At 40.3% G+C, this 27412-nt stretch overlaps 1 protein-coding gene across 1 annotated transcript in view; it reads right to left on the bottom strand.

Annotated features, from left to right (window-relative positions):
* Positions 1–2505, bottom strand: part of NOC2L (NOC2 like nucleolar associated transcriptional repressor) — a 1272638-nt gene extending 1270133 nt beyond the window's left edge. The window contains exon 1 of the mRNA XM_044063595.1: positions 2380–2505. Within this exon, the coding sequence (XP_043919530.1) occupies positions 2380–2471 (92 nt within the window). The 5' untranslated portion in view covers positions 2472–2505. The remainder of the gene's footprint in view (positions 1–2379) is intronic.
* Between the last annotated feature and the right edge of the window lie 24907 nt (positions 2506–27412).

Below are 27412 nucleotides of genomic sequence, written 5' to 3'. Positions count from 1 at the left end.
AGTCGCCCTGTTAGACAGGGGTCCAGGGAAGTAAATACTGTGAGAAGAAATATCCAGGGAATTGTTATGGCTAGGCTTGTTATAGGTCTTTGGGCCGATAGCCTAGTACCAAACTATGAACCTATATTGTGACGCTGAGCTATCTCAGGCACAGAATGAAGTTTTGTCTTTTAGACATACTAGGGCAAGACTGCATTTTAATAATGATGTTCCTTCTGTAACTAGGGATATAAGGCCTTGTAATCTTAGGATGTGTTTGAACTATTCCAATAATGTGCATTCTGTTTGTGATATTGTGAGGAAGCACTGGGCGGTACTTATGACTGATGGAAGATGTAAGGAAATATTTGGGGATGAGCCTCGGTTTTCTTTTAAGAATTACCACTCGATTAAACGGATGCTGTGTTACAAGTCTCTGACTAACAGTAGTGAGAAAGTTGTCCCTGATCAAAAAGGGACCATTCTTTGTGGAGGATGTAATGTTTGTGAATATATTAGGGAAGGGGATAGTATCACTCCTCCTGATACTGGACAGTTATTTAAGTTTAATTTTTGAGCAGATCGTGGTTCTCAAAATGTTGTTTACCTTGCTGTTTGTGATACCTGCAATAGTTACTATGCAGGTAAGACCAAGCTCTGTTTTAGAGATAGGATTAGAGAGCATCTTTATAGCATTTATAAAGGTGAGCATCTCTATAGCATTTATAAAGGTGATCCTAGGAATGTTTTAGCCAAACAATTGGTAGGTGCTGAAGGTTTACATGGTTTTAAATTTTTAGTTCTTGATTATTATTGTGTTACAGCAAGAGGTGGGGATGTGAAGATTCAGAGAGCCTTGAGGCTAAATGGATTTTACTGCTTCGTGCAACCAGAGGCAAAGTGTTTAATTATTGTATTCCTTTAAGACCTGCATTGAGGTCATGAGGTCTTAGGCATTAGTTTGAAATTTGTATAAATGTGAGCTAAGGCTGATTTATGTAGATCTACTGAAGCGTCTTGTTTGGTGCAAAAGCACTCATTTTATATTTTTTTTGTATGTTTTTAGTATTTATGTAGTTTTAATTAAAGTTCGTTTTGCTTTCCTCTTTGCTGGCTCATTTCTTGTATTTCAGTACTTTTTTGTTTTGCCGTATAAGTAATGGACTTGTCACTGCAGTAATACTGTTGCTTTACTTTTATAAAGTACAGTATCAGCAGCATATAATATAATCTTGACATACCACTGTGGTGCAAAAGGCATTCCCTGGTGAATGCTGCAGCAGAACTCTCCCTGTGGTACAGACTGATAATCCAAGAACTGGACTTTCATCTGCTGGGGTACTTATCCCATTTTTGCAATCTACCAGCAGCTGTTACAAACATCTCTCTCAACTGTCCCCAATTTTGACTCAAATTTGAGCACTGTCCCTATTAATCCCTCCTACAACTGATGACATTTGGAGAAGAGGTGGCGACTAACACTTAATGATGACAATTACAGTTATGACTTCTTTTACTTCCAAAAATATATACTAATGCACAGTGTCTTAATCTGTCAATGTCTCATGTTAATAGTACTGATACTTTAAAATAGTCAGTAACTGTCCTTCATTATTTCTATATTTGTCTCCGGCTGATTCATTGAGAGCTATAGCTACAAATATGGGAAAATGAAGGGTCTGCATTCATCTGTGTTATATTTTAAACATTAAATTCTATCAATGTTGGTTAAGCCTTCAATGGTTGACATAGGGTTGGGAGGGTGGCCTAATGGTTAAGGTGTTTACCTTACAAATATAAGGTGCAGGGTTTGAGTCTCACAAGGGATAATTGGCTGGGCTTAAAATGGCTCGCAAGGGCAATTAGCCTAGTACTAATCTATTAATACAGCTGGTACTGAATAAACATACAAACCTATGAAGCAGCCTCTATTTAAAAAAAAATAATTAAATGCTGAGGTTTCTATCATAATTGACAAACTACTATTAGTGAAAGCAATGCATAATGTATTTCAGAAACAGCTTGTGACAGAGCTACTAGCCAGTTTCCTTAGCATCCCAATTCAAACGTTTGGGACATTACGCGTGACAACCTCTTACTGCAAAAGTAAAATACAATTCTGCAAATCAAACAAAAAAACAACTTTAGCTTATTCATCATGTAAAAGCAGCAAGACTATAACAATAACACCACCCTCCAAAAAACTTCTATGATAAATAATCCAGAGCAGAAGATGAAGTTACAGAGAGGACACCAGCATTGACTCACAACCAATAATAATGAGAACAAAAACTATTTTTTTCGTCCACAACATGCGGTTACCGACAGTAAATAATCCAGATATTGTTTAAACTACCCATTATACAAATATATTTATTTATACACAAATGTTTACGGTACCTCTTATGAAAGCAGCAAGATGAAATAATACCAAAACTGCCCTGCCAACTGCTTTGACAATTTTCTACTACTTTACCCAATTTGTAACACATTATAAAACTACAGCTAATCACAAGTTTCACAGACTTTCTGCTGTATACGTACCTTTTCTTAGAGGATGCCATGTTTCCTGCAACACATGTGAATTTTTCTTACCCACAGTGCATTGCAGATTTATCAAAAATGTTAGAGGTTCTCGGTGCATACAGTAAATAAACAAAGAGGCGGGCGGACAGAGAAAAATACTTGCTATACAAATGGAACTGTATAGACTTATAAACAATGGTATCATGATCCTTTTTAGTGACTCTGATTCCACTAAACTCCATGGTTTTCGTTTTTATTGTATTTATTTACATATATGTGTGATTTTTAGCAGCAAGCAAAAACGACCGCAATTATTGTATAATTCAAACAGTTTTTATTCTTTAGGAGACGCTTTGGAGCAACTCTTCTTGCTGAAATTGTAATATGTGTCTGTGATTTATATTTTTATCCCATTTATTTTCAATTTTATTTGGGAAAACTGCAAACTATTAATAGCAAGGAATTAAAAATAAAACCGTGCGCTTAACGTTTTGTTATAATCAGAAGCGTGTGGACGGTGTAATAGTAACTGTATGCCAGCTTTTCTTTCCATTACAGAAAACTTCTCCTCCCTCTGAAATAGGCTTAATAATTTGGTTTGCCAAGCCTCACCCCAACCCGCATTTAGCCCCACCTCTGAGCACTTAGCCACACCCATTTCTTGATGCCTGTTTTAAACAGTAGAGACAAACTTTAAATTTACCATCTTGGAACTTAGTAATAACGATATAATTCATTCGTCATCTCAGTCACCACTCAGCTGCTCAGAAATAATCAAACCTCACAAGTGTACCTCATTACGAGGACTGTTCCTCATTTTGGATCTGACCATGTTCCTCAAAGTTCCACATTGAAAGGCTGTGTCACTCATTTAGTGTTAGGAATTTTTTAGCTGATATCCTGTATAAATAGTACTGAATCATATTAATTTTTATAAGTCTAAAGAAGCATATTTTAAACATGTGTGCCTCTTAGTTGAAGTTGTTAGTTAGGTGTTCCACATTATGAGAGGTAATCTTCCTCATTTTGGAGAAGGAAGGTTAAGAGCTGGGGTCAGAATTTGGAGAATGCCTGCAGTTTTGTCTCTTATTTTGGTCTGTTGCTCATAAAATATGTTTTTTTTTTCGAGCAGATGATGAGGGCAGACACTTGTGTTTCAGAATTCATATTTATTTTATTTGAAGTTGTTTTCCAGGTAGAGCACAGATCACTTCTGCCTAATTTCAGTCTCATCCCCAGACATATAGACAAGTATACCATAAAAAGTAAGTGACAGTAAAACAGTACAATGGTAGAGTAGGATTTGGGCTACATAATGATTCTAATGTATTCATTTACAATATGTATAGAAGTTTCAAAATGTTTGAAAAATTAAATACATTAAAAATTTGATAAGGACCAAATGATCTTAGTGGTTGAGTCATAGACTAGAAGAATGGAAGTAGATTTAAGTGGAACATACTCCCCTACATATCTCTCAACTATACAGATTTTTTGTATAATGTCCAGATTTTACCTCATATTTTTGGTCCATTTTTCATAAAATTGTGGTTTGCTGGCAAATCAATGGCAAGTCATTGAAGACTGAAGTCAGAAAATATCGACATACATTTGAGTTTCAGACTTCATATCATTCAGAAACTTCATCTTAACCGAAAACCTGTTATTCTATTAACTTTCTAAGCTTGTAAGAGCAATATTTAAAATTGTCCTTATTTTTGTGCCTTTGTACCCCCATTATTTATGACTTTGTCCAGATTTCTAAGAGGTTGAGAGGTATGCTCCCCATCCGCATAAAACAAATCTCATCCTTCTCCATATTCAAGCCCAGCATGAATCTACGATTGAGTAATAGAAAATGCATCCTGGACTGCCCCTGTACTACAACTTATGGATACAGACAACTCTTAAATGCTTTATCCCATGTGTGGATCCCCTCAAATTATTTATATATTATTTATTTACTTTTTGTTTACCGGGATAGTCTGACTGGGTGGTAGCCCATTCTCAATGGAGGCCCAGGGAGAAAAGCTCCAGATCAGGTGAAAATAGTTGTACAAAATTTATACAGTGAACAATATTTGGAGTTTGTACAATAAGCAAAACCTATACAGAACAAAAATGGAAGCTTTACAAAAACATAGTAGTATATACAGAATATTTTACAAATACACTGAACTAGTAAGAAGCTAGTAAGTGATCATTTTCCCGAGAACTAATAAGAAGACTTTTGTGAACAAAATATTGATTTTTTTTTTTTACATATAGTAGATAGGGACTGAATGAATGCAGAGAGATGAATATGAAAAGAACAATACATAAGTACACAGACTGAACCTGTATAAACAGAATTCAAGGAAGGGAAAACAAGCTAGTAGGAGGAGAAAGGTAATCAGAGGTACTGAGCAAGTAAGAAAAAGGAAAATTAGGGTTAGGGGGAATAGTGTAAGGGTGAAGAAAGTTGAAGAGAAGGAAGTGAGAGGAGGGAGTGAGGCATAGGGAGGGAGAATTTAGTTGGGATAGTAGGGTAAACAGAAGGTGGGCAAGAAGAAATAAAGTTAGGAATGAGAGAGGAGGTAAGAGGAGGAATAAGGTATCAACTAGGGCTTGAACATGGTATGATTTCAGTTGTTCTCACTGGGGGCAATATATAATTATCAACCATGGGATGGGTATGGCCAATCAAACACCAGACAGGAGAAGTTAATTCAAACACCCAAGAAAGCCCACAAGGGCAGCTAGCCTAGTATTTACCCATGATCCTATGTGACCTGAAGAGTAACAATTATATTCTGCTTAACTAAATGTGATTTTAGTAGAGAATGGAACTTGGAATAAGAAGATGAGTCTTTAATTTCGGATGTAAGGAATTCCTACAATTTGAGCCTAAGAATTGAGACTGCATGGTCAGAGATATGTAGCTTGTGTGGGATTTGTATTTTAGGGCCAGAGTGGTTCAAGTTTCTTAGGTTGTATGTGGGAGTACATCTTAATAGTTTTGAGGTTAAAAGTAGAAAGAATACATATGTAGGAGTATGAATGGTTGTGATCCTAGGAGCAGAGCTGCTCTTTGGTTAACTGCCAGTTTTAGTATTATACAGTGTTGTACATTTCTTTGGAAGTGTGTAATAAATACAAATACAGTATTTTTCTTTCTAGTGTTTGAGTAGTGATGGAATTTTTAATAGAGGGTGCTGATGTAAAAGAAGATGATGAATTTGATTTGAGGGAGGAGCTTTCCTTTCTTTATTGCAGATTTGATGAAGTGTAAAAAAAAGGAGATATTTTTGTGCCAAGAAAAATAAAGGATTATTTTTGTTTATGTGCATTATCAAGATACAGATTGAAGCTGAGTGAGGAGTCTAACCAGAGACCAAGATCTTTAAGTTCAGAGGTTTATATGTAAGTACTAGACAGTCAGTCCTTTCTTATTTTCAATGGTGATGGACAGGTTGACAGACAAGATCAGACAGGAGGCCCCATGGACTATGATGTTTGCAGATGACATGTAGGAGGAAAACAGGAAGTCCTAAGATAAGGTTTATGGATGTGGTGAGAGAGGACATGCAGGTGGTTGGTGTGACAGAGCAATATGCAGAGGACAGGAAGAAATGGAAACAGATGATCCACTGTGGCAACCCCTAATGGGAACAGCCGAAAGAGAAGAAGACTAGACAGTCAGTCTGCAGACCCTTTAAAAACTAGCCAAACTTAAAAAAGGAGGCTTGCTCTAAGGGATGATTGTTGCGATCATAGATTGTTAAAGTTTTTTCTTGGATCTACTGAATTTATATTTAGCACCAAAAAGCATACAGCCAGATTCTGTAATGTTTGCGGAATCTGACACATTTTGCAGATATCTATGCAAAATATGTTGGTACAAAACAGAACTGACCAGCAGCACTGGTGCACTGTCTAGTAGTCACAGCCATTCCATAAGTTATGAAACGTGTCTCATAAACCATGATGTGCATTAACAAAGCTACAGAAATTCTACAAGCCCAATGCAAACAGCATAACATTTGAAAGTAATCCATATCTACAGCAGTCCTTCCAGTAGGCCTACAGACATCTACAGATGTCTTTATAAGTCATGTACTAATAAAATACATTCACCAGAAAGAACAGATTCTGACTGAATCATGGCCACTTCATCAGGGCTAACAGTAGCTAACAATGGGTATTGGACATGTGTGGGGAATACGAGTAACACAGGTACCCAAAGAAATACTGAGCTAGAAAAGCAGATGTGGGATATGGATGAAAAAGAGGGACATACAAGAGGTATGTTGGAAAAAGAAACTCTGACAGACTGTCAGAGGAGCATGGGCAATTTTTTTTTTGGGGGGGGGGTGGAATAGGCCCCATTTTTTTTCGAGAATAGAAGGAACAGGGGTTGTACTTATCTAGGCTTGTAAGGGCCTTAGGGCCATTATGCTAGTAACCTCCTATGATCCTATGAAAGGAAAAGACAAGGAAAGAGGAGGAGAAGGGTTAAACAGCAGGTGTACACATATAACAAATTCCACAAGACATGACAAAGGTCGAAAACAAGAACACGCTCTACAACATGGGCAAAGGAAAGTTGACAAACAGGGTGGGGATGCATGCCAGCCAGAGTAAAATGCAGAAATACATATATACCCATGCACAATTACATTATGACATGTTGCAAACTGTGTGGCAGTCATACCTGGATGTGTGAGATTGATGGCAGTGGCATGGTGTAGGGTAATAAATATGAATCACAGTATACATTGGATATTGATTCCAGTACCTAAGTAGTCTGTCAGGAGTACAAGTGTAAGCCAAACAACAGCACATATGAGCAAATGCAGCCCATGAAATGCTGGAGAATACCAGCAGAGGACAGAATAGAACCTCTAACCATGCATGTGAAAGGCAAACAACAAAGCACAGTGCCACACAGAAGTACTGCAGCAAAGTAACAGACTAGCTGCTCCTTACACAAGTAGGTGTAAGGGCTTTTAAGCCATCAGCCTAGTAATCTCCTATGAAACCTAAACAGATGTGCAATGGACTCCATATGTCAGATATATGCCATTTCATAAGCAACACACAGATGTAGATGTATATGTATGACCTTTATACCTCTCAACCTCTCAGCACAAGAAATCTGGACAAAGACAAAAATAATGGGAAGACAAAGGCCCAAAAATAGGAAGAAATTTTAAATATCGGTCCTATAAACTTAGAAATTTGTTAGAATAACAGATTTTTGTATTATTATGCATTTTCTGAAGGACATGCAGTCTAAAACTCAATTTCAGTCAGTCACTCCATGCTACATTGAAGCAAATTACCAATGTATGTCATACTGGCAGACTGCATTTCTGACGGCAGTAAACATGGCCATGTAGAAATCACATATACACAGTATTGTGCAATCATCTAACAGCAAGAGGCATAGGTATACAAGAATCAGTATCACATACACATACAACATGTGTAATAAACACCTGTGGTGATATATGTATCATTGACTATAGGTATGACTAAGCAAAGGACAGTCCTGTAAACAACAGTACAGCACATGAACATGGATTCAATGACTGTTCACAGTCCCAAGGTACAACTGGGTTTCTATTTACGCAGAGACATGCACATAAATCAGTTTATATGTACACCAGTTACCAAAATATGGGCATGTATGTGAATAAGAAATTCATGTGGAAAAGTAACATAGGCAAAAGAAGGTCTACTTTAATATTGCTACATAAATAATCAATACCACAGTGTATACATGAACTGTACAGTGGTAGTCTATGCATTCTGAAAAGGACTGCCCGCATATAGCAGACACAGTTATATGATACAACATCATTGCCAATATATGCCACACACAAATTCAGTATGACAGTGTGACAGCAGGACAAGTGTCATACAAAGCACAGAGGCAAGGACATGTTCTATTTTTGAACATACATGACACAGCAACCCACAAATCATACCCATCTTACTGTGTTATTTGGGAAGTACAGGCAAAATGTTGTTTATGAGTTGATGTCAATCCCACCCATGTATACAGTAGAACTCTTGTGTTAGTAGTAGTATGTTAACTGCAAAATGGATAACTGTGACATAGAGCCACAGTATATTGGCCATAAGAACAATATGCTGCACTGCAATGTATGCATCAAGTGCAGAAACTCATGAAGATCGGTGTGATGACTGCATGTCTAATGTGATAATGTATGAAATACACCGGGTGCAACATAATGCAAAATGTCACATGACATCTGCCGTGTGCAGTTGTCCATGTATCTCATAAGCATGGCAGCAATATGCTATGCATGTAAAAGTGTGCCTATACAGTCCTATTGTTTATATGGCAAACACCATGGTAGCAGCAGTACACAAGTGGATCACACAGACAATACTTATGATCCTAAGGGCCCACCTTGATTGGGATGAACAGTGCAAATGATCTTGCTGTTTATTTCCCTGAATGAGTCCCGCATAGCCTGTGCTATATACTAGAATAAATTCCCTATCAAGTTCCTCATCTGTGCCTGAAAGACATCAGTCATCACCTCCCAGATCTTGTCCTGAAGATCGTCTTCTGATGGCAGTGGGTGTCTTCTGCTCCAGGGTGCAGCAAGGATAATGTTATGTGCAGGTCCAGGTTCTTCTTCATCATCATTGTCGTCACCATCATGGTCATCATTGTTATCCAAGGACTCGGGGAGTGGTTTGGCATGCACTCATCTCAGGCATCCGATGGTTGAATGGGTCTCATGGTCTGCCAGGGTAAATCATATTACAAAAAAAGAAAGTACATAATATGCATACCTGCAAATATATGAGTACATAAAATACTCATTGTGACACAATGCACAGGTAGAAAACTTTCGGTATGGCACATTACAATAAGGTACTCCCATAGTCAAGTCTATCACCATATGCGATGTTGGTCACAAATCCACACCATAACAATGAAAACAACATATCAGGCCACACATTCCTATGCAAAATAAAACACAAACTGATGTGCACATAGAAAATGTAATTTACATCAAGTACTATACCTTCAACATGATATCAGAAGAAAAGTATATCATCATACATTACAGGTGTCATTAAAACCACATTTTCAGATGATATGGCCTAAAAGAATTATGTATAAGAAGTATAATAGGTTTACCCCGGGTATCACTTCTGTGTCACTGTTAGACAGAAGCGCAGTATACTAACCTCGAAAAAGGGCATAGCAAAATTAATTTAAAATGGGTGGCGAAAGCCATACACACTCTGGCTAGGCTTATAAATGCCCTAGGGCAGATAGCCTAGTATGAACCTATGAACCTATGAACCTATGAACCTAATAAAAACAGGTGTGGCTAGCAGCTGGACATTCATGTGTACAACATATTCCTTATGTCTTATTATTTATATTTAGGGATGATTTCAATAGAAGCCCGTGTCAGGGCCACTATATCCATCACATAATGTCAGCAGGTTACTTCTGGTCATGAATGGCACACATAACACAGCTTAGCTGTGGAAATCCTGCCATTACCTGAACAATTATTTACCAGCCATCATTATGTATGACAAACATGTGCACAGCCAGCACACGTAGATATCATGACATATAAAGACAAGCATGCCATGACACTGTGGCATGCAGCACTGAATACACCGAAAGCACTGAAACAATTGCTACACTATTAGCCCACTGTGAAACTGAAAACATAACACAACTACTGTGACCTGTAGGGGGTAATACATGAGGTGTGCCTCATCACATTGGCAAGCAGACTGTCTGAAGGAATATCACTATTTCTATCTGTCCTGTCTTGTGTGTGTGCCTTGCACATTTATGAGAGTGTGTGAATATGTGACTCACATACAACTGTAACCCAAGTCTCTTTAAAAGCAAGGAGTTATGTGAACAGCCACCAATTAACATATTTATATAATGAAAATATAGTGAGATGACAATTCAGTGGAAAATATAAAAGCTATATTCAGCTTCGTGAAGGGCAGATCCTGCCTGTTAAATCTTGTGGATTTCTTTGAAAGTGTGACCAAGGCCATTGATGAGGGCAAATCTGTGCACACAGCATACATTGACTTGGCAAAGGCTTTTGACACAATCCCACATTCGGGCATTACTGATAAAGTTAGCAAACTGAATGTAAATCCCTTTGTTGTAAGATGGGTTGCTAACTGACTCACAAACTAGACACACACACTATCAAAGTGGGTGATTCCACATCAACCAGCAGACCGGTTACCAGCGGGGTGCCACAGGAGTCAATGCTGGACCCCCTACTGTTTGTTATATACTTCTCAGAAGTTCAGGTCAAAACTACAGATTTGTGTCTGATCAAGTTTACAGATGACTGCAAATTAAGAGCAGTCATTGAATTCCCAAATGATGTCAGTATACTCCAGGAGGGTCTCACACAGACCAATGGCTCCGTGTCTGTTATTCTAAAAGTGTATTAATTCTGGTTTAAGCACTTGGGCTTCAGGCCAGTTATTTTATATTAAGAGGGTTCGTGGTCTGCACTCTTGTGGGAGGAGAGGCTGGACTCTGCCCTTCTGAGCTGGGAATTTCTGGTTAAAGGCTTATAGTGCCTGCATATTTGAACTGCTTCTTACTAAAATTGGTACACCTTGTTTGCTGTAGCATAGACTAGATCCAGGCCTGCTGAATCTAGCTTTGTTTGTATAACTTGAGCACTAATCCAGGCATTCTTTAAAGTATTCAATTGTATTTATTACTGCTTGGTAGTAACTTGATTAAAGTGTAGCTATCATTCTAAGTCTTTTGGATTAAGCATTTGGGCTTCAGACCAGTTGTTTTACATTAGGAAGGTTTGTGGCCTGCACTGTGGTGGCAGGACAGGTAGCTTACATCCTTCTAAGTTGGGAACTGCTGATTGAGGGCTCAGTGTCTGTTATTCTAAAAGTGTATTAGTACTGGATTAAGCACTTGGGCTTCAGACCAGTTATTTTACATTAAGAGGGTTCGTGGTCTGCACTCTTGTGGGAGGAGAGGCTGGACTCTGCCCTTCTGAGCTGGGAATTTCTGGTTAAAGGCTTATAGTGCCTGCATATTTGAACTGCGTCTTACTAAAATTGGTACACCTTGTTTGCTGTAGCATAGACTAGATCCAGGCCTGCTGAATCTAGCTTTGTTTGTATAACTTGAGCACTAATCCAGGCATTCTTTAAAGTATTCAATTGTATTTATTACTGCTTGGTAGTAACTTGATTAAAGTGTAGCTATCATTCTAAGTCTTTTGGATTAAGCATTTGGGCATCAGACCAGTTGTTTTACATTAGGAAGGTTTGGCCTGCACTGTGGTGGCAGGACAGGTAGCTTACATCCTTCTAAGTTGGAAACTGCTGATTGAGGGCTCAGTGTCTGTTATTCTAAAAGTGTATTAGTTCTGGATTAAGCACTTGGGCTTCAGGCCAGTTATTTTACATTAAGAAGGTTAGTGGCCTGCATTCTTGTGGGAGGAGAGGCTGGACTCCGCCCTTCTGAGCTGGGAATTTCTGGTTAAAGGCTTATAGTGCCTGCATATTTGAACTGTTTCTTACTGAAATTGGTACATCTTGTTTGCTGTAGCATAGACTAGATCCAGGCCTGCCGAATCTAGCTTTGTTTGTATGCTTGTTGTTTGTTTGCTTGTTATTTCCCTGAAATGCTAATTCCACCTAAAACACGGCTTTTCAGCACTTCTGTGGATCCCTAGTGATATCTGCATTGCTTACTGTACTTATTTCCTTGTTTCACTTGAAAGAAAGTTACTGTTTGTCATTTTTGCATTTAAGTTACCTGTAACACATTGCATTTAAGTTACCTGGCACTTGCTCACTAAAGCAATTATATAAGTCAGCACTAAAAAATTAAAAGCACTACACCCTCACAAACTCCCCTTGAGTACCTTGTTCCCCATTTGCCCTTTTTTTCAATTATAAAGGAATACCAAATACTATTCTAGCATGTCCAAAGGTCAGTTGTCAATCTCCTCTCCGGTCCAGCTGGTGAATCTGGGAATCTTGAGGCAATGTTACAACTGCCTCATGTACACAGACAACCCTTTCCTCCTCCCAACAAATTCCAACACATGTGAGAGATGCAACCATATAGCCAAACTGGAGGCTAAGCTCTCTCAACTCAGTACTGGCATAACCAGTCAGGAGGAGAAGGAAACCACATTCACTACAATTCCAGTCTCACATACACCTACCACAACAGCAAACCAAACACATAAACACACAAAAACGTACTCGGAGGCTCAAAATAAAAATCTGCCTAAGCAGCAGAGACCTCCAAAGCAGACACCCAAGCAACCGCTACCCCAAAACAAAACACATGCAACACATAGCTCACAAAGCCAGTGTGCCGAACAGTCACAGCCCTTAAGGCTAAACAACACACCTGATACACTTGTAATAGGTGACTCTATCGTCAGGCACACTGACGTCCCGCTCACCAGGCTGAACAAGGAGAAGGTCACGGTGAGCTGCCTGTCGGGTGCTAGGATCCGCCACATAACACAAGCACTCAGGTCACTCCAAGGCAAGTACAAATATGAATCAGTCATTGTCCATGCTGGTGTGAATGACCTGAGACATACCTCCTTGGACTACATGAAAAGAGACATAGAGGAGCTCTCTGAGCATGTAGCCCAGGCCGGTATGACCCTGACCTTGAGTAGCATTTTACCCTCACCAAGAATGATGCCACAATATGAAGACAAGATGATCAATTTCAACAATTGGCTTAAGTATTGGTGTCATTCAAAGGGGATCCAGTGCCTGTCAGCCTGGGATGACATGCTCGACAAGCCATGATGCTTCGCTAGGGATGGCTTGCACCTGTCACCCCTGGGCTTTCGGATATTGGCAAAGGCTCTTGCTACCCCATAGTGCCTTTTTTAGGCAAGGCTCAAAAGACAAACCCACCTCCATAGGTATCACAAGGGATAAGAAACTAAGAGTAATGCTACTCAATGCCAGAAGTCTAAACCTCAAGATGCACGCACTCGAAACTCTCCTTAGCATGGAGAACATCTATATCTGTGCAGTAACAGAAACCTGGTTCAAGGCTCCCGAGAGCACCCCAGCACTACCAGGTTATACCTCATACCATGCTTTTCGGCTCCAAAACTTGGACCGAACCACAAAAGGAGGGGGAGGATCAATATTCGTCAAAGATACCCACACCTCCAGGTTGGTGGCACAGCACGAAGCATCAGAGACTATCCATGTGCAACTAACAGTGGGTAAAACTGCCTTCCAGTTTATAGCCTGCTACAGGCCACCCTCCCAAACCCAGGAACCCCACTCGGCCTTCCTGAGAACACTGGAAAATATGAAGGTCTCTCCAAACACCATTATACTGGGCGACTTCAACTACCCAAACAGACTGGGAGCATTACTCTAGCTCCAACACCCTAGCCCAAAGGTTCCTAGAATTTATAAACTCAAATGCTATGGAACAACTTGTTACCACTCCCACAAGAGGGGAAAACATACTGGACCTGATCATCACCAACATGGGGACTCTATGCTCCAGACCAGAAGTATATCCTTCACTGGTAAGATCAGACCATAAACTAATCTCACTGGATATTCACATCCCGACCCCACTCCCTGCCCAGAAAACCACAGTGAAAAACTTCTCTAAAGCAAATTTCACACTCCTCAAAACTGAGGTGGAATCCTTCAAAGCCCCCGGGCCTGTGGAAAATACGGCCCAGACCACAGAATCCTTTATAAATGCATTCTATGAACACCTTCAGGAATGCATGGATCATGCAATCCCAAATAAAACCAAGACCCAATCCTCCAAAGGCAGACGTCCTGTCTGGTGGACCCCAGCCATAAAAAAACCCTACAATAGAAGGAGGAAGCTACTACATGATAGAGCAAAATCCCAAAAAGGGAAGGCATCTCTGATCAGTATTAGCAAAAAACTACAGGCACTCATAAAATCGTCTAAGGCCAGCTTAGAGAGAAAAATTGCACAGGACACTAAGGATAATCTCAAGGCTTTCTTTAGTTATGTTAGGAACCTGGGTGGGAATTCCCAGATATGCTCAGAATTAGTCCAAAATGACAAAAAATACACCGAACCCACAGACATTGCCAACATCCTAGCTGAAAGGTTCAGCACAAACTCCCCCCCTCCCCACCAAAAGGGCAAATATCTATCCCAGCAGAGTGCTGCCCCCCAACATCTCAGATGCTCAGGTAAGAGCCACCCTCTCCAAAGAAAAAAACACAGCATCAATGGGACCAGACGGTTTCCCAGGCTGTGTCCTACATGAACTCCAAGAAGAACTAAACCCAAACATAAAACTACTGTTCAATCTCAGCCTTACTACAGGATATGTACCCAAAGACTGGCGTACAGCAACAGTGGTCCCTCTCCACAAAGGTGGTGCCTCAACGGATCCTGGAAACTATCGCCCCATAAGCCTGACTAGCTTGGTCTGCAAAGCTATGGAAAGTATCATCATGGACCTCATAAATAAAGATATTGGGTACCTACAGACACTGGATCCTACCCAGTTCGGCTTTGTTAAGGGCAGATCCTGCCTCTTAAACCTCGTCGATTTCTTTGAAACAGTCACCAAGGCCATTGACGAGGGGAAGGTGGTCCACACAGCCTACCTGGACCTCGCAAAAGCCTTTGATACAATACCCCACTCAGGCATTATAGATAAGCTCACCAGCTTAAATATAAACCCCTATGTCACTAGATGGGTTGCAAATTGGCTCAAGGACAGAACCCACATGGTTAGAACTGCTGGAGCCATATCAGACTCCAAACCAGTTACAAGTGGCATCCCACAAGGCTCAGTCCTGGGACCTCTCTTGTTCAGTATATATTTCTTGGAGGTACAGGCCAATACAGAAGGACTGTGGCTGACCAAGTTCACGGATGACTGCAAACTGGGCGCCATAATCGACTCTCCAGCCGACACAAGCATCCTCCAAAAGGGCCTCATAGAAACAGACAACTGGTGCCAGAGCCATGGCCTCAAGCTAAACACCAAAAAGTGTATAGTCATCCCCTTTGGCAAAAACAAAGTGCCCACAAATTACCACATAGGTGGTAATCCATTAAGTACAGAAGTAATTAGGGACCTGGGGACCCAAGTTGATAGCAATCTCTCATTTGACAACCACGTGGCCAAAGTGGTTAGAAAAACATTTTATACAGCCCACCTAATCATGAAGGGATTCATCTAGATCAGGGGAGGTCATCGTGCCTCTTTACTCATCCCTCATCAGGCCCATAATTGAGTACAATGCCCCTTTTGGGATGTACCTTACCAGACACCTGCAGCAACTGGAAAGACCCCAAAAGTACCTCACCAAGAGGATCAAAGGGCTCAAACAGATGCCATATGCTGCCCGGTTAAAGAAACTCCAGCTCTACTCAGTGGTATACCACCTGCTCAGAGGCGATCTGTGCCTGATGTATAAAGCCATGTCCAACCCGGAATTAATGGACATGCTGCACCTCAGAAAATCCAAATCCCATCGAGCTACGGCCGAGAGACTTGAACCTCAGCACTGAAATAAATAGGACATGCTGGAGGGACTGATTCATAACCCAGAGGCTCCCTTCACTCCGGAATAAAATCCCAGTCCAGGTTAGGCAGAGTCCCTCATTGACTCTCTTCAAGAGGAATCTTGATGAATGGATGGGAGATCGTAGGTTTACCCCGGGTATCACTTCTGTGTCACTGTTAGACAGAGGCACAGTATACTAACCTCGAAAAAGGGCATAGCAAAATTAATTTAAAATAGGTGGCGAAAGCCAAACACACTCTGGCTAGGCTTATAAATGCCCTAGGGCAAATAGCCTAGTATGAACCTATGAACCTATGAACCTATTAGTCACGGTCTCAAACTGACTGCAAAGACATGCATCATCATCATTCCTTTTGGCACAAACAATGTCCCTTCATACTATCAAATCAACAACAATACCCTAAGTACCCCTGAAGTGGTAAGGGATCTGGAATCACAGGTTGACCGCAACCTTAACTTTGACTACCACGTGTCTACCATTGTAAGGAAAGCTTTCCAGGTAGGTCACTTGATTAGTAAAGACATTGCCTCATGAGCAAAAGAGGTTATAATCCCCCTATACTCAGTACTTATCTGGCCCATAATTGAGTATAATGCCCCATTTGGTATGTACTGTACTAAGCACCTGCAGCAATTGGAGAGACCTCAGAGGTTTCTAACAAAGAAGATCAAGGGTCTCCAGCATGTGCCTACACAGACCAACCAAAGTCCCTGTCACTATACTCTGTATCGTATAGACTTCTTAGGAGAGACTTATGACTGGCCTACAGAGCAACCCAAGACCCAAACCTAATGAACTTACTGCATATCCGTAAATCAAATGGGTATAGGGCTACCCATTCCAAGGACGTAAATATGGCCTGTAACTTAAATAGGACTTGCTGGAGGGACGGATTTATCTCCCAGCAACTGCCACATCTTTGGAACAGGCTCCCAAGTCATGTGGAACAGAGCACCTCTATGACACTGTTCAAGAGGAACCTGGATGAGTGGATGGGGTACTGTAAATTCTTAGCGGGGATAGCACCTACAGCCCTCCTGTACATGGGCAGTCATCACTAACTAAATGCAGTCTTGGGTATTGACAAGTACTTCTACAGTAGTACATTGAGTTGAAATGGCTAGTGTTAAAATGACCTGCAGGTTGATAGCCTAGTAATTTCCTATGATCCTATAATGCTATATGCAAATGAGATAAGCAATGCAACATGGTCATTAGTTCATAGTTTAGTACTAAGCTAACTGCCCTTGCGAGCCATTTTAAGCTTAGCCAATTATCCCTTGTGAGACTCAAACCCTGCACCTTGTGTTTATAAGGCAAACACCTTAGCCATTAAGCCACCCTTCCAACCCCTTCGGTTGACACAACAACATCAAATCTTTGGAATGCAATACAACACCCTAGAAATAATGGATAATCACAAAACACAGTGACAGCATGTTACATATAAAACCATAGGTGATGTCTTAGAATCAGTACTGTCTGTCTGCCAATTGATCAATGCCCTGCATACGTTTTTTTTAGAAATCGCTATATATGTCACTGCAAAATGCAAACAATGTAGTGCTGATCAGTGATTATGTAACAGGCAGATATAAATAAAGAATTGGAATACCTATGTGCACAACTATCCCTAAACGCAGGATACAAGTGTGTTGTAACCAAAGCATCAAAAGTCTTGTAGGCACAAGTGCTACCCATGATGAACTGAAGTGCATGCCAGACACAATCTGCTAATAGTATTCCGAACACTAAGACAGCAGACACCCATTCGATATGTGAATAGGCTGGCTATCCATAACAGAGTAGTCATTGGGCACCGCAGCTGGAAATACAAGTGTGCCAACAGCGGCTGAGCTAACAACAAGCAATGCACTACTAATTTGTATATAAAACATTACAATCAAAAGTACTGTGATAGTTATACATAACTATACCAAAGGTATTTGTTTTCAGTTTCCATAACTTTGTATGAGATGTAACTCATTTGCACTATGCTACTGTTGCCCTGCTGTGATTTTCACCAGATTGGAACCTTTGGTAGAATTATAGGTTTTAGAGTAGCTACACTGGACATGCTGTCTGATTTTTTTTTTTACTAATTATATATAACTGACTGTCAACTAGTTTGCGATGTTCAATTCACAACATTACCTGCTACTCCAAACTCATACGGAAACATTTTTTTATGAAATGCATTGCATACTGGTAATAAGAGGGATTGTATGACTATTGCAGTTAGCTTACAGATGCATGCTGGGTAGCCTTGTATTAGTAGTAGCATGCATGGAAATGCAAACCAAGCCAGTTCTCTAATAATTTTTAGATCTATTCTAGGTAAAAAATGTGAAAATGTATTAAACCTGCCTCTCTCCCTGCACTGCTCCTCCAGTCTGTGCACCTGCTCAATGCTCAAAACTCTGTTCCTTGTTCGTACTTCGTCACCTGCAAAAAACTAGAAAGCATGTATGAATGGCAACGATTAGGGATGTATAAAATAACAGTGAAATACAGTGAGCAGCTCTTATTCTCTACCTTTTATACTTAATAACATTACAGAATCTGCATACTCATTTTTTGTTGTGTCACACACAACAATTTACACATTGGAAGACTAATGAAAACAGACTGGAGAACCTGAGGTTCAGACCTGTGACTCTGAGCTATATTCGCAGTGAAATCCTGACACCTACTTGCCTTGTTAATTGATCATAGCTCTGATTCCATGGAGTAACTGCAGTTAAATCAAAGATATGGCTGTACAGGGATTTATTTATTTTATTTATTTTTATTTTACATTTGTTGACCGGGCTAGTCTAACTGGATATATGTCCATTTTCAGTAGAGGCCCGGAGAGAAAAGCTCAGAGAAAAAATCTTATACAGAGAGTCCAAATTAAGAATACAAATTAATAATTATGCAACCCATTTACATAGGCTTTGCAACAGTAATAAATGAGCATGTATCAAGTTAACGTTTTGTAAACATGAATTTACACAGCACTGTAAAGGGCATAAACAAAATATATATATATTTTTTTTTTCTTGGATGGAATAATAACATTAACAGGGCTTCCAAATTAGAAAATGGTTAAACTACAGTTCGACTTTCCCGATGTGCCAGACATTTGTGAACCAAAACATGTAAGCCTGACTGTATGTCAGTACAGTGATTACAAAAAAAAAAAACACAACTATAACTTACCTAGCTTAGACTATGGAACACTTTCATACAACACGCTGCTGCTCTTAACAGACAACTACAGCAGAATTTCTGTTCACCACATACATCAAAATGTAGTTTGGTAGGACAGCAGGCAAAATATACATATTTTTTTGTAGTTACATAAGAAATTATACATCACAAATGTCCCTTACATTCAGGGATGTCCCTGATTTAGAATCAAACTCTATATCTGTCCATCTTACTCCCTCCAAATAGCAGTAATAGAAGGGTGGAGAATTGGACTTAATAAAGAAAGACAGAGGTATATAGTCCATTCACTTTGCCAATGTTATTATATTCCACATTCCTGTATACTGTCACTGTCACACAGTAATAGTAGTAACAGCTTAAAACCTGAGCTTTCTCCGGCTAAGATCTAGTTGTATTCAACTAGACGTATAAGAGAATTTAAGTACCTTTTATCTGCACTTTTTTCAAATAATTCAGCATTTTAATTGATTTATTTGTGTTGCATTGAATATTAACTGAACTGGAAGTTTTGACTCTATTTTTTCAGTTAGTGCTTTCTAGATATTATTGCCTGTTAGAATTCCTGCATAGACAGAAATTGCAGTCATGGGTAGTCTCATTCATTGATATTCTGTTACTGCCTATTTAAGTGGTACATTTTGGAATATTTTCTGCTTAAAACCTGAGCTTTGGCCGGCTAAGATCTAGCTGTATTCAACTGGACGTATAAGAGAATTTAAGTACCTTTTATCTGCACTTTTTTCAAATAATACAGCATTTTAATTGATTTATTTATGTTGCATTGAATATTAACTGGACTGGAAGTTTTGACTATGTTTTTTCAGTTAGTGCTTGCTAGATTTTATTGCCTATTAGAATTCCTGCATAGACAGTAATTTCAGTCGGGGGTAGTCTCATTCATTGATATTCTGTTACTGCCTATTTAAGTGGTACAGTTTGGAATATTTTCTGCATAAAACCTGAGCTTTGGCCGGCTAAGATATAGCTGTATTCAACTGCATGTATAAGATAATTTAAGTACCTTTTATCTGCACTTTTATCAAATAATACAGCATTTTAATTGATTTATTTGTGTTGCATTGAATATTTACTGAACTGGAAATTTTGACTCTGTTTTTTCAGTTAGTGCTTGCTAGATTTTGTTGCCTGTTAGAATTCCTGCATAGACAGTAACTGCAGTTGGGGGCAGTCTCATTCATTGGTATCCTGTTAATGCCTATTTAAGTGGTACATTTTGGAATATTTTCTGCTTAGAACATGAGCATTGGATGGTTATGAACTAGCAGTATTCAGCTGGACATATAAGAGAATTTAAGTACCTTTTATCTGCACTTTTTTCAAATACAGCATTTTAATTGATTTGTGTTGCATTGAATATTAACTGAACTGGAATTTTTGACTCTGTTCTTTCAGTTAGTGCTTGCTAGATTTTATTGCCTGTTAGAATTCCTGCATAGACAGTAATTGCAGTCGGGGTAGTCTCATTCATTGATATTCTGTTACTGCCTATTTAAGTGGTACATTTTGGAATATTTTCTGCTTAAAACCTGAGTTTTGGCCGGCTAAGATCTAGCCGTATTCAACTGGACGTATAAGAGAATTTAAGTACCTTTTATCTGCACTTTTTTCAAATAATACAGCATTTTAATTGATTTATTTGTGTTGCATTGAATATTAACTGAACTTGAAGTTTTGACTCTATTTTTTCAGTTAGTGCTTGCTAGATTTTATTGCCTGTTAGAATTTCTGCATAGACAATAATTGCAGTCGGGGGTAGTTTCATTCATTGATATTCTGTTACTGCCTATTTAAGTGGTACATTTTGGAATATTTTCTGCTTAAAACCTGAACTTTGGACGGCTAAGATCTAGCTTTATTCAACTGGACGTATGAGAGAATTTAAGTACCTTTTATCTGCACTTGTTTCAAATAATACAGCATTTTAATTGGTTTGTTTGTGTTGAATTAAATATTAACTGAACTGGAAGTTTTGACTCTGTTTTTTCAGTTAATTCCCCACCCACCCTTCCTGGTTTTGTTTTGGTGTTAATCTTGGTGGCTTTGAAACTGCCCGCCCCTCTTGTAAATTTGTGTTTGGATATTCCTTCTGGGCCCATCTCATTTGCTCCCTCAACTGAGTGCAGTAAGATCATATTCTGATTTCAGGCACTCCTACTATGTACAAAGAGAGCATCTGGGAAAGAAAAAAAATTAAGCTTGTTTCCTGCCTTTCCTGTAAGTGGTCTAGACTGTTTGTAGTCTTCTGAGCCCCCAAGAGTTTTTGTGTTGGAGGGAAGCCTTCTAACTTAATTTTGTTTCTTAGTACTAGCCAGTTTTCTAGTTTCAGCATTCAAATCTGTTTTTTTTTTAACTCAGCACTTGTTCAGAACTCATTGTAAGCACTAGATAAGCTGCAAATTACCACAACACTCAACTTTCCTCACTTCTCTAGAGGAAAGCAGTTTTTAGTACTTAATAAATAAGCACCTATCCAGGCATGTGTAAGGGTCAGCTCCCTGTGATTTCTCCTGTCTACCTGATGAATCTGGGCATCTTGGGGCAATGCAGCAATTGCCTCATGTACACAGACAACCCTCTCCTCCTACCACCCAACACTACAACCTGTGAGAGATGCACTTATATAGCCAAACTGAAAGCAAAGCTCTCTTCACCAAAGACTGGACTAAACAGTAAAGAGGAGAAGGTAAACACTTGCACCACACCACACTCATCACATAGTCCCTCAAAACCTACACCACCAAAATACACATACAGAACCACAAAACACACACCTACATTCACGGAGGTTCTCAATAAAATCCTGCGCAAGCATCAGGGACCTCCAAAGCAGAAACGCAAGCAAACTACAGCCCCCCAATACAACGCAAATGACACATAGCCCACAAACTCAGTGTGCCACTCAACCACAGCCCATAAGGCATAACAACGTACCCAACACTCTAGTCATAGATGACTCTATAGTCAGGCACACTGATTTTCCACTCACCAGGCTAAACAAGGAGAAAGTTACTGTCAGCTGCCTGTCAGGTGCCATGATCCACCACATAACGCACACACTCAGGTCACTCCACAACAAGTGCAAATATGACACTGTCATTGTCCATGTTGGTGTGAATAACCTGAGATGTACCTCCCTGGACTACATGAAAAGAGATATGGAGGAGCTCTCCAATCTTGTAGCCCAGGCAGGTATGACCCTAGCCCTGAGTAGCATCCTGCCATCACCCAGAATGATACCACAGTACAAGGGCAAAATGATTGCCTTCAACAATTGGCTAAACTTCTGGTGTCATTCTAAGGGGATCCAGTATTTGTCTGCCTGGGACGACATGATTGACAGACCACGAATGATGCTTTGCCAGAGATGGCCTGCACCTGTTGCCCTTGGAATTCTGGATACTGGCTAAGGCTCTTGCCACCCCTATAGTGACTTTTTTAGGCAAGGTTCAAATGACAAATTCACCACCGTAACAAGTACAAGCAAGCAAAATCTGAGGGTAATGCTACTCAATGCTAGAAGTCTAAACCTCAAAATGCACTCACTCGAGGCACTCCTTAAAATGGAGAACATCTTCATCTGTGCAGTGACAGAGACCTGGTTCAAAGCTCCAGAGAGCACCCCTGCATTACCAGGCTATAATTCATACCACACCTTTTGGCCACCTAACCCGGAACGAAGCACTAAAGGTGGAGGTGTGTCCATATTCATTAAGGATATCCACATCTCCAAGCTAGTTGCACAGCATAATGCATCCAAGATTATCCAAGTGCAACTAACTCTGGGCAAGACCACAATCCAAATTGTAGCTTGCTACAGACCCCCCACCATGCCCCAGGATTCCCACTCCTCATTTCTTGATACACTGGAAAGTATTAGGGTACAACTCAACACCCTAATAATGATCGATTTCAACTACCCCACCATTAACTGGGAAAACTACTCATACCAACTCTTTTGCTTAACGTTTTCTGGAACTCATACATTCCAATGCCTTGGGTCAACTTATTCACACCCCCACCAGGGGCAGCAATATCCTAGACCTGGTCATTACCAACATGGGCAACTGGTGTTCCACACCATAGGTCAATTCCTCATTGGTCAGATCCGACCACAAGCTAATCACCCTAGACATCCAAATCCCACCCCACCCCCAATTAGGGAAACCACTGTAAAAAACATCTCCAAAGCCAACTTCACACTTCTTAAGACAGAAGTGGCAAACTTTATGACACCCATGCAGACGGACAATAGAGGTATGACTGCTGAATCCTACACAAATGCACTTCATAAGCACTTACATGAGTGCATGGATCATGCTATCCCTAATAGAACCAAGATGCTATCCTCCAAAATGAGGAGGCCAATCTGGTAGTCCTCTGCCATAAAAAACTCTACAACAGAAGAAAGAAACTGTTGCAGAAAAGAGTAAAATCCCATGACTGGAGGAACTCCCTGGTCAACCTCAGTAAGAAGCTGAGATCCCTCATATAATCCTCCAAAGCTAGTTATGAAAACAAAATTGCCACTGACTCTAAAGACAATCATAAAGCATTCTATAGCTATGTCAAGAATCACAATGGCAACACTCAGATCTGCTCTGAGTTACAGCACAATGGCACTAAATATACAGAACCAATTGATATTGCCAACATCCTGGCAGATAGGTTCATTGATAACTTTACCCCCTCTCACCCCCTAGAGGGCCCATCTCTATACTGGAAGAATGCAAAGTTCCTGTAATCATGACTGCACAGGTAAAAAACACACTCTCCAAAGCCAAAAACACAGCATCCATGTGACCTGACAATATCCCAGGCTGCGTTCTACACGAACTACAGAATGAACTGGCACCCTACCTAAGTACCTGTTCAATCATAGCCTCACCTCAGGCTTTCTACCCACTGAATGGCACACCGCAATGGTTATCCCACTCCACAAAGGGGGAGCCATGACAGACCCCGGGAACTACCACCCCATTAGCCTGATGAGCCTGGTCTGCAAGGCCATGGAACTTATCATCATGGAACTCATAAACAAAGACACTGGTAATCTCCAAACTCTGGACCCTCCCCAGTTCGGGTTTGTAAAAGGCAGATCATGTCTCCTAAACCTGATTGACTTCTTTGAAGCAGTCACCAAAGCCATAGATGATGGTAAGGTGGTTCAAACAGCTTTTCTAGATCTCGCCAAGGCTTTCGACACCATCCCCCACTCTGGAATTATAGATAAGCTCACTAAAGTAGGTATAAATCCCTATGTCACAAGATGGGTTGCCAACTGGCTCATGGACAGAATCCACACTGTGAAAGTAGCAGGCTCCAAATCCGACTTCAGACCAGTGACAAGTGGAGTACCACAGGGTTCAGTCCTGGGTCCTCTCCTGTTTGGTATCTACTTCTCTGAAGTACAGGCTAAAACAGAAGGTCTTTGGCTAACAAAGTTTGCAGATGACTGCAAACTAGGAGCCATAATCGAAACTCCTAACGATCTGGCTATACTACAAAAGGGCCTCACTGAGACAAATGCCTGTTGTCAAAGCCATGGCCTGAAGCTCAATACCAAAAAGTGTATTGTCATCCCCACTGGTAAAAACTCTGTACCCATGAACTACCACATAAGTGGTAGTCTACTTAATGCCGAAAGTGTGATAAGAGACCTTGGGACACAGGTGGACAGTAGTCTCTCCTTTGATAATCACATTGCCACAGTGGTCAGGAAATCCTTCTATGTGGCTCACCTCATCACAAAAGGTTTCTCATCCAGAAAAAAGAGGTCATTGTTCCCCTCTACTCATCACTCATTAGACCCATTATAGAGTACAACACCCCTTTTGGTATGTATCTCATAAGACATCTACAACTACTGGAAAGGCCACAGAAATACCTCACAAAGAGGATTACTGGCCTCAAACAGATACCCTACGCAGACCATCTCAAAAAACTCCAGCTTTACTCCGTCGCATATCGCCTGCTCAGAGGCAATCTCTGCCTAACATACAAAGCTATGTCAAACCCAGAGTTGTTGGACATGCTCCACTTAAAGAAATCCCAATCCCTCCAAGCTACATGCTCTAGGGACCTAAACCTTGTCACCACAATAAACAGAACATGCTGGAAGGATAGATTCCTGTCCGAGAGACTTCCCATACTCTGGAACAGACTACCTATCTATGTCGAACAGAGCTCCTCATTAGCACTCTTCAAGAAAAATCTTGATGATTGGATGGGAAATAGGAAATTCCCCCCAGGGAACACTTCTGTGGCTCTGCTAGACAGGGGCACAGGAAAATTATTTTCTTGGGTGGCGAAAGTCAGGGTACCTTTTTGGCTAGGCTTATATAGGCCCTAGATCTAATGGCCTAGTACCTACCTATGAACCTATCCCTGATTGTTACTGATTGTTTCTGAATTACTCCCTGATTGATTGAGATGAGTGTACAGAACTAGCCCACTATGATCAAAGCTTTACATACCCAGCTGTAGTACAATAGCTGGTTTTGGCAGAAAAATTATGCATAATGAAGTTATTCCTAGAAATCCAACAAATAAATGCTATAATCATAATCATGTATAAAATACATGTAAACCTTAACAATGATGTATCTAAACAAGTGTTTTCAAAGTGTTTACACAGATACACTGATTGGTCTAAGAAGAATTGCTAGTGAGCTGTTGACCTATTAAACCACTAGCCAAAAACCCTGTCAGAAATACCCATCTACAGAGCACCTCCTAGATCATTCTTGAAAGCACCCCCTTTTTTATAACAGTTCTTCAAACCCAGCATCATGGACAGTTGGACTACCCTTGTTTCTCCTGCCAGCCTTATTGACTTGGGTCTCCTGAGGCAGTGTAGCACTGTACACTGACAACCCTCTACTAATAACTCACTCTAATACAGAGTGTGAGAGATGTATCTACACCAAGAAGCTTGAATCCCTGCTCTCTTGCACTCAAAACAGTAACAATGAAGAAATTGACAACTCACCCACCACTACTCATGTACATAGTACCACTACTCATATGCATAGTATGCATCCAAGACATAAATCAACATACGCGGAGGTTCTCTCAAACTTACCGAAACACCACAGACCTCCAAACCAAAAGACTGCTACAACTAACACAGTTCCCACAGCATATAAGACACATAGCATCAACAATGTTTCACCTACCAAGCCCTTAAGGGATAACACTCAAAAACCAAATTCTCTTGTCACTGGAGACTCCATAGTGAAACACATGGGTGTCCCACTCACCAGGTTAGATAAGGAGAAAGTCATGGTCACCTATCTGTCCGATGCCAGGATTCATCAGATCATGCATGCATTCAGGTCTCTCAGCAACAAGTATCATTATAATTCTGTCATAGCTCATGTTGGAGTGAACAACCTAAGACACACCTCACTGGACTATATTTAGAGAGACATGATCGAGCTCTCCGAATATGTGTCCCAGTCAGGTATATCCCTAGCCTTGAGCAGCATACTTTCCTCATCTAGAATGATACCACAAGATAAACAAAAAATGATCGATTTCAATAATTGGCTTAGTTTTTGGTGTCATTCAAAGGGGATCCAGTTTCTATCAGCCTGGGATGACATGGTCGACAAACCTCACTGCTTTGCCAGAGATGGTTTGCACCTGGCACCACTAGGCTTTCAGCTGTTGGCAAAGGCTCTTGCCTCCCCCATAGTGCCTTTTTAGGCAAGGTCTCAAAAACAAAATTGTTATCATGAAAATTGCCAACCATAACAAAATAAGGGTTATGCTGCTAAACACTAGGAGCTTAAACAAAAAACTGCATACCCAAGAAGCACTTCTATCAGTGGAGGATGTAGATGTCTATGCAGTCACAGAAATCTGGTTCAAAGCCTCAGACAGTACCCCGGCCTTGCAAGGTTACAATGCTTTCCACACCTTCAGACTGCAAAGCAAACATGTGAGAAACAAAGATGGTGGTGTTTCTATCTATGTTATTGATAAATTCACCTCCTGACTAGTTACATTGGGCAACTCCATGGAGTTACTTCAAGTACAAATTTCTGTGGGTAAGACCCCCATTCAAGTCATAGG

This window comes from Protopterus annectens, chromosome 2.part1 (assembly GCF_019279795.1).
Source record: "Protopterus annectens isolate FY-2018-M chromosome 2.part1, PAN1.0, whole genome shotgun sequence".
Classification (NCBI taxonomy): domain Eukaryota; kingdom Metazoa; phylum Chordata; order Ceratodontiformes; family Protopteridae; genus Protopterus; species Protopterus annectens.
Note: the sequence above shows the minus strand (reverse complement) of the source record. Positions and strands in the feature narration are given on the sequence as shown.